At 36.7% G+C, this 8,616-nt stretch overlaps 1 protein-coding gene across 2 annotated transcripts; it reads left to right on the plus strand.

Annotated features, from left to right (window-relative positions):
- The first annotated feature begins 1,201 nt into the window (after window positions 1-1,201).
- On the plus strand, window positions 1,202-7,852 carry LOC143875815 (Di-glucose binding protein with Kinesin motor domain-containing protein). Of its 2 annotated transcripts, XM_077377411.1 has the most exons (21): window positions 1,202-1,580; window positions 2,482-2,613; window positions 2,716-2,780; window positions 2,882-3,053; window positions 3,306-3,376; window positions 3,470-3,653; window positions 3,730-3,839; window positions 3,930-4,029; window positions 4,103-4,189; window positions 4,268-4,447; window positions 4,576-4,849; window positions 5,028-5,189; window positions 5,270-5,485; window positions 5,632-5,669; window positions 5,836-5,999; window positions 6,135-6,260; window positions 6,352-6,477; window positions 6,562-6,603; window positions 6,696-6,806; window positions 6,951-7,016; window positions 7,093-7,852. In XM_077377411.1, exons 1-21 carry the CDS (start codon window positions 1,343-1,345, stop codon window positions 7,576-7,578), a joined length of 3,150 nt encoding a protein of 1,049 aa, XP_077233526.1. In that variant the 5' UTR covers window positions 1,202-1,342; the 3' UTR covers window positions 7,579-7,852. The 2 variants fall into 2 exon arrangements, with proteins under 2 accessions (XP_077233526.1, XP_077233525.1); XM_077377410.1 differs by having other exon boundaries at window positions 2,482-2,780.
- The last annotated feature ends 764 nt before the right edge of the window (window positions 7,853-8,616 follow it).

Below are 8,616 nucleotides of genomic sequence, written 5' to 3' on the forward strand. Positions count from 1 at the left end.
TTATAAGCTCTAAGGCATGTTTGGCAACTAAAAAAATCATGGAATATTTGTTTATCTAGTGGAAGAGGGGTAGAGAGGCAGGAGTGTGAGATTGAGGAGTGATAGTGGGGAGAACACGAGATGGGACTGGTAAATGGGGGGGGGGACTATTTTAAAGAGCACATGACCTCTTGACCATGGTTTTAAATTTCGGCCGAAATCTGAAATTTCGGTCTTTAAGTCCGAAATCTGAAATTTCAGTCTTTAAGTCCGAAATTGAAAAGTACCGAAACCGAAATTCCCAAAATTTACCAAATATCTGTCGAAATTTCGGGACTTTCTACTGAATTTCGGCCGAAATTTTGGTTTCGGCGAGACCAAAATTTTACCGAAATTGAAATTTAAAACCATGCTCTTGGCTCACCTTACTCTCAAATCTCACTCACCAGCCCTCTCTACCCTCTAACCTTCGTCAAACAAATAGTCCATGATTCTTTTTCCATGGTTTCCAAGCATGCCTCAAAAGATTTGACTATCATTAAGTGACTCACATGGTCCTGGTCCCATCTAGAACAGGCATCCCAATATCCCAATTATAAGATAAAGGATTACAAAAATCAACGGCTTAGATTTTCTTGGGGAAACCATAAACGATGCTTAATGGATCAAAGGTCTAGATCATCCAATCAATTTTTTTCAAAAGTTAGATCAGGTAGACAAGGTAAAAGTGGGACCTAACGAGTGTCTTTCAGGAAAAAAGAGTGAAAGTGACTTTCTCTTTTACAAAGATTTGAACGGTCTAAAATAAGAATAGCTAATGGTTCACATCTACATGTAAAGATCTCATCCGTCAAATTTGTAGATCGTCTGATCTTTGTTTGTTCTATGGCCTGTATGAGTCGTTGGACAGTGGGAGAGTAACACTCAGATCTCACCGTACACGTGTCAAGTTTCTTTCGGGGAGTTTCTCTCTCCTCTAGGTTAGAGAGAGAAAGAGGAGAGAGATAGACGCATGGGGAGTCGATTCATCCATTTGGGGAGTTGATTTATCACTGCCCGTTTCTTTATTAGTAGTCCATCTTTATCTTTTTACAGTTTTGGTTAGAACTTAGAAAACCCCTTCAGAAGAGGGGTATTTAGGTCATTTTACTCAAGCAAGAAAGAGAAAGGATCTAGTAACGGTCGATTTCTATAAACGGTCATATAAGTTTGAAATTTGAACCGATTAATGTAAACGAAAGAAAAAGAATCAAAGAAAGTAGAAAAATTCACCATCATCTCCGAACTCACCTTACGGCAAAAGCTTCTCAAGTTCTCATTCGAAGATATTGAAACCCTAAAGCGATCACAAAATTTTGTTCTAATGGAAACAAATCCTCCCAACTCTTCTCATCAAGACCAAGAAACCCTAGTCCAAGAACCATATTTTCCCAAGTTTTCTGATAGGGAAAACGATTTACACAAAATCTCCTCGCCATTTCTCAAAGAAAATCGAATTTCGTGTGGCCGTGATGACGATGATGGAGTTTCCATCGATTCTACACTCTGCATTCCGGGTTCCAAGCTCGTGCCATTAGGGTTTAAACAGAGTAATTGCACAGGTTTATGTTCTTTCTTCTCTACACTTTTTTTTTTCTGTTAATTGAAAATGGGCTTTTTGGGTCTTGGTTTTTTGTTATGTTTTCTTACGATTTGGGGGTTTTACGTTTAAATGGTTTTAATTCGACTTAGTGGTTTTCAAGATGGTGGGTTTTCTACTTTTATCTGGTTTGGTTATGGTTTTATCTGTTTAAAGTACATTAATTTGAACTGGATTTTCAGGTTCATGTATTTTCTTTTATGTATTCTTTTTTTTCCCTCTTAATAGAAAATGGGCATTTCAGATCTTGATTTTTTTGCTCACGTTTTCTTTGATTTGAGGGTTCTATGTATTCTTTTTTTCCCCTCTTAATAGAAAATGGGCATTTCAGATCTTGAATTTTGCTCATGTTTTCTTTGATTTGAGGGTTTTATGTTTGAACTGTATTAATTCGATTTAATAGTTTTCAAGATGGTGGGTTTTGTACTCTTCTCTCGTTTGGTTAGGGTTTTATCTTTTTAAAGTACACTAATTTGAACTTTCTTTTCTAGATCTTGGGGTTTTCCTGGCTTTGTCAGTCAGATTTAGGGTTTAATTGTTTGAAATACATTATTTGTGATTGGAATTTTCCAGATCTTATGTTCTCTGTTTACCTTTGTTATGTGGACCTCACCTTTTTCAAGTTATAATTGAATTTGTTATTCGAATAACGTAATTCTGCCGTGTTTTCTCAGTAGGTTTTAGAGCTTAATTCTTCCTTTTATTTCAACCAGAACTTCATTTTTCTTCTCAGAGTTGTGTTTTACTGGTTCCTTTGCACTCATGTTAGGGTTCATCTTTCCAAATTAAGTATAATTGGATTTTGTGGTTGTCTTCCACCTAGATTTTGAGATATGACTATGTTTTACTTTTTTTCTTCGCAGAGGAATTAGTGATGTTAGTAAATGCCGGAGGCGGACCTGTAAGCGGATTAAGTGATAGTATGAATTTCAAAACTGACTTTGGTTTTCAAGATGGGGATGTACTAAGAACAAATGAGAGTATACTCAATGGAGGTGACTATCCATCTTTGTATCAGTCTGCGCGGTTTGGAAATTGTTGTTACACTTTCAATGATCTCCCTCCCGGAGATTATTTAGTCGATCTGCATTTTGCAGAAATCGTAAACACTCAAGGGCCTAAAGGAATGAGGGTTTTTAATGTCTTTATACAGGAAGAGAAGGCAAGAAATTTTTTATTTAATTATATCATTATTTCAAAAAAAAAAAACAATGAATTTGTTGAAAGGCTCATTGTTTTTTTTTTTTTTGGGTACAATTGCAGGTTCTGTCTGAACTTGATATATATTCAGTTGTTGGAGCCAATAATCCTTTGCAGATGGTTGATGCTAGGGTTTCCGTTGCGGAGAATAGTGGATTGGTAATCAGGTTTGAAGGGATTCATGGTAGCCCAGTTGTTTGTGGCATAGGCATCAGAAAAGCACCCAACTTATCAGGTACAAATACTGTTTTATTTTTTTATATATGTACACCTTTTAGTTGCAAACTAGACTTAATTTTAGTGGAACAGTCGTCAATGTACATCTTTTTTAGTTGGAAACTAGACTTTTATTTATGTACACCATTTAGTTGCAGACTAGACTTCTATTTGTGCCCTATTACTTGTACTAAAAGTAGAATTCAATGGCTTGTTTATTTTTACCTTTTCATTTCTTTTTCATTTGAGCTAGTTTAAAACTTGAATTCAGCTCATTTGGCGAAATCAGAGTATCTCGTCTGTAACAACTGTGCTACCAGGATACAAGTTTCCTCCACCCAGGTTAGGAATTCTCTGAACAGATCAGAACTTATAAAACTTGTTTTTGGAAATAAATGGTGTTTATTGTTTCTTTATTTAATTTTCTGTTTTTAGAATGGTGCTAGAAGCACAAAAGATCTTGAGAGATACGAGAAGAAAATAGACGACCTGACCAGTCAATGCAAGCTTAAAGCAGATGAATGCTATGAAGCTTGGTTGTCATTCACAGAGGCAAATGATAAGCTCGAAAAGCTCAAAATGGAGCTCGACAATAAGTACTTTCAAACTGAATCGCTAGGTGAGACATTGAATCTGATCAAGTAAGGTTTTCTGTAAGTGACAGCTGGCATCTGATTACACCCATATGCTTTTAGATCGAACTGTGGAAAAACAAGCAGGACAGTTAAGGGACGTTTCTGATAGGTACGAACGTGATAAGAAGTGTTGGGTTGCCGCAGTTAATGATTTAGAAGGCAAAATAAAGGTACACATTGATTTTTTGTCATGAAATTCAGATATAATTTCTTGTTCCTTGAAACTTGTTATCTGATTTGTCGTCAATTTTTTCTTGTAGGTGATGAAACAGGAGCACTCCCAACTTTCTCGAGAAGCTCATGATTGTGCTGATTCAATTCCTCAACTAAATAAAATGATCTTTGCAGTTCAAGCATTGGGTAGGTTTGAATGCACTCTTCTGTAATGAATTTAAATTTTATACATCTCATGGCTCTATATATCCCTTGCCAGTTGCACAGTGTGAAGAACTTAAAATTAAGTATAATGAAGAGATGGTGAAGAGAAAGAAGCTCTATAACCAAGTTCAGGAAACAAAAGGTACGCATTCCTTTTGTTCTGTTATTTCATTTTAGGGCATGAGAGCTCAAGTGAACCAAGCTTATATTTCTATTGCAGGAAATATCAGGGTGTTTTGTAGGTGTCGGCCATTGAGTAAGGAGGAGGCTTTATCTGGTTGTGCCACAATAGCTGATTTTGAGGCGGCCAAGGATGGCGATCTTGGGATACTAACTGGTGGTGGGTCTACAAAGAAAACCTTCAAATTTGACCGCGTTTATACTCCAAAGGATAATCAAGGTATGTGAAAAAATCATATAATTTGCTATTATGCTTAATTAAAATGAGTAAATGCAATGATACTAAACAAATTTAGATTTTTTAAGGAAAATTTGTACCAAATTACCGTTCTATTTTATTATGCACAGTTGATGTGTTTGGGGATGCTTCACCAATGGTGGTCTCAGTCCTAGATGGCTACAATGTTTGCATTTTTGCATATGGGCAGACAGGGACAGGGAAAACTTTCACAATGGAGGGAACTGAGCAAAACAGGGGAGTTAATTATAGAACTTTAGAAGAGTTGTTTAAAATCGCCAATGACAGGAGGGAGGCATTTGACTACAATATATCCGTTAGTGTTCTTGAAGTATACAATGAACAGATAAGAGATTTGCTGGCCACATCTCCTTCTTCCAAAAAGTATGATCTCATTCCTTTTATCTTAAGTGTTTCTTTCATGTTGTTGGGATCTCTCTCTCTCTCTCTCTCTCTCTCTCTCTCTCTCTCTCTCTCTCTCTCTCCTGACAATTCCTTGGACTTGCAATAGAAAAACTCTCTATTAAGCTTAACTAAAATTTGGGTCTTGGTTGTGTTTCAGATTAGAGATAAGACAGGTGTCAGAAGGAGCTCATCATGTACCGGGAATTGTCGAGGCCAAAGTTGAAAGCATAAAGGAGGTTTGGGAAGTACTGAAGGCTGGAAGCAACGCCCGTGCTGTTGGATCTAACAATGTTAATGAGCATAGTAGTCGGTCTCATTGGTTTGTACCTAATCAAGCTTTCGAGTTTTGGTTAATTCTTTTCTAAGCATTTTGGACTAAAATTTTCCTCCTTTGGCCAGCATGCTATCTATAATGGTAAGAGGAAAGAATTTGATGAGTGGGGAGTGCACCAACAGCAAGCTTTGGCTTGTGGATTTAGCAGGCAGTGAAAGGCTCGCAAAGACAGATGTTCAAGGAGAGAGACTAAAAGAAGCTCAGAACATCAATAGATCACTTTCAGCTCTTGGCAATGTCATATCTGCTCTAGCAGCCAAAAACAGCCACATACCATATAGGTTCGGTAGTAATTACAATTAACTGTTAAAACTATTTAGTTTTGTCATCAGATGCTTATACATTAGTTCGATGTTAGATACTCTTTAACTCTCACAGGGACTCAATTCAGATTCCAAATTCTTATTCAATCTTGGGTCAATTGCAGGAATTCCAAGCTGACCCATTTACTTCAAGATTCATTAGGTATGCGTGGACTCTTTTCTTTTTTGTTTTTCTGTCCATATATTTATTTGTAAGGTTGTTTCTTTTATGTATTATTCCTATCACTAGTCTATCCATCAATTTCTATGTGTATATATGCAGATACTTTCTTTTATTTGATTACTAAAACCTCCTATTTGTGTTGTAGGAGGTGATTCCAAAACATTAATGTTTGTGCAAATCAGTCCTTCAGAGCATGACTTGGGTGAAACACTGAGTTCATTAAATTTTGCTACTCGGGTAAGAGGGATAGAGTTGGGTCCTGCAAAGAAGCAGATTGACACGGGTGAGCTTCAAAAGATTAAACAGATGGTAAGTTCAAAGGGTGGTGCAAAGTACTGTCATTATTATAATTTTCATTCATTATTTCAGTCCCCTTCCCCTGTCCTTTCTCATCATTAATTGCAACTTTTCTAATCTTTTCCTTATTTTTTGTTTATCCTAAAGCTTGATAAAACAAGGCAGGAATGCAGACTTAAAGATGAGGCCCTACGAAAGATTGAAGAGAACTATCAAAACTTAGAAAGTAAGCTCAGAGGCAAAGATCAGCTTAGTAGAAACCACCACGAAAAGGTACCCCTCCACAAACGTCATTTGCTTTTTCCGATATCCAATCCTAATCAATCTATAGAGATTTTGAACATTTCTCTTCATCTATTGGAAGGTAAAAGAACTCGAGGCTCAGCTTGAGTCGAAGACGGAATTACAAAGCCAATTGGAGAGGCAACTTTGTCAAATTTCAGAGAAATTGAAGGGAAGGGATGAAATGTGCATGACCCTTCAACAAAAGGTTGATTCAAATAACAATATTTATGGTTCCCTCATCTCTCCTCATTGACAAACAACAGCAATTAACTAGTGTTTTTTTTTTCAGGTTAAGGAACAGCAGTCAGAGTCTATGACCCACCAACTTAAGGTTTCTATAAACACTGCTGCTCTCTTCATCCAATTAACAATAACTAAATAAATAATAAGCTAAATGTAATTTGTGATATATATGTTACACAGATTAAGGAGCTTGAAAACAAGCTGAGAGAGCAACATGTTACACAGATTAAAGAGCTCGAAAACAAGCTGAGAGAGCAACACCACTCGGAATCTATGATCCTAAGACAGAAGGTTGGGTGCAACAAAGACTTAGTTAATTATAAACCAACGGTTAATTATAACAAAGACTAGTTCTCATTGGCCCACAAAAAAGACGCTATAACTAACTTGTATTCTAACTTATGTTCTATAACTAACCTGTATTCTAACTTACAGGTTAAGGAGCTAGAAAACAAAGTGAAAGAACAACAGCACTCAGAGTCAGCGATCCTTCAGCAAAAGGTGGTTGTAATCAACATTTATAGTATTGGGATAAGACAAGATGTGAATACTAACTTATGTTCTATATGTTATTCAGGTTAAGGAGCTTGAAAACAAGCTGAAAGAGCGAGAACAACAATCAGAGTCTATCCTACTACTACTCTCTGCCGACAAGTCCAGAGACACTCCAAATGACAGAAAGACTCTCCCAATTGACGATTCTACAGCTGAATATGATCCGCAGATTTTAAGGAGCTCGAACTCGATCAACAGACCAACGAATCAAACATCGGTTTTGCTACGGGGATCTGATTCTCTTCATGAAATCAGAAGGAAAAGAGAAATAAGAAGTGGGGTTGTGGGTGAATCTGAGAACAACACAAATAACATCATTCCAGCTAAGGTAGTTCCAAGTGAATTTAACAGGCATAGGCAGATTGATTCAACCAAAGCATTTGGAAGGATTACAAGGACATCAAAGGCAGTTACGACTACTCAAAAGGTCTTTCCTTATAACAGAATTAACAGAGATCAGGTTGCATCAATCAAGGAGAGGGATAAGACTAGAGGTTGGTCAAGATGATGAAGGAAATGATAAAGAAGTAAAGCCATTTTTTCTCTTTTATCCTTTCTTCTGAGTGTGAAAGTGGCATCTTTTATCCTTTCTTCTGAGTGTTCACTTGTGTGGGCTTTTATTTTTGAATTGGATTGATGTCTCTGTTACCACTGGTTTAATAGCATGTGGGGAATTGGATGTATTGATGTCTCTGTTACCCCTGGTTTTATAGCATGTGGGTTTACACTAATGTAATCTCTAAATGATAATATTCACCAATGATTTGTTCCATTAAACAACAGTCCCCACACATGTTTATGTGATCTTTTTTATTTAAGTGGGCCCCACTGTTGGCTTGCCATAATGTAGGAGGATCCAAAATGCTTAGATAATCCTAACCAGCCAATCTCATCTGGATGCTTGAATGGAGAGAGAGAGAGAGAGAGAGAGAGAGAGAGAGAGAGAGAGAGAGAGAGAGAGAGAGAGAGAGAGAGAGAGAGAGTGCTACTGTAAATAAATAAAGGAGTGTCGTTATAAAAAAAGGAGTAAATGTATCATTTCCCTTGTAATATGGGCAATCTTCCTGAGGGAGTGAGTTTATAATATTATGCATGAACATTAATGGGCAGACAGAAGGGTAGAAGTGGGGAGCATTCTTCCAATGATCCGAATTAAATACTATATCAGAATTGATGAAATTGGGTATTTTCATAATTTGGCATTTCCATCAGGTGAGTTTGAAGGTTAAACTAAGATCCTAATGTCTAGCAGTTCCAGATTGTTTCAAGTGTTATAGTTGCTGAGTATGAAAATTAAGGGTCTCATTTTACATGCCAAAATATGTAACTAGAAGTAATCCACTTGAGAGGATCTACTGGATTCCATATAGTTTCAAATTCTGGATTAACCGACCAAAAAGAAAAATTCACTAAATACTTTGCAAGCAACCAAAAGTTGAGTTTGTTAATTATTGCTCATGAGCGAGAATCTCCTACAATCAACAGCCATTATCTGCCCAGTTTGGATGTGCTTCAATTATTCATATTTTTTCAAAAAAAAAAAAAC

The sequence above is a fragment of the Tasmannia lanceolata genome, unplaced genomic scaffold, assembly GCF_043159265.1.
Source record: "Tasmannia lanceolata isolate RefF3 unplaced genomic scaffold, GAP_Taslan_0.1 ptg000004l, whole genome shotgun sequence".
Lineage (NCBI taxonomy): Eukaryota > Viridiplantae > Streptophyta > Magnoliopsida > Canellales > Winteraceae > Tasmannia > Tasmannia lanceolata.

What these genes read in the sequence shown, in the direction of transcription:
- LOC143875815 (XM_077377410.1), top strand. Translation starts at nt 1,343, where the DNA reads ATGGAAACAAATCCTCCCAACTCTTCTCATCAAGACCAAGAAACCCTA. An exon ending in AACAGCCACATACCATATAG is followed by an intron (nt 5,486 to 5,631) that starts GTTCGGTAGTAA and finishes GGTCAATTGCAG; the next exon opens with GAATTCCAAGCTGACCCATT. An exon ending in GCATGACCCTTCAACAAAAG is followed by an intron (nt 6,478 to 6,561) that starts GTTGATTCAAAT and finishes TTTTTTTTTCAG; the next exon opens with GTTAAGGAACAGCAGTCAGA.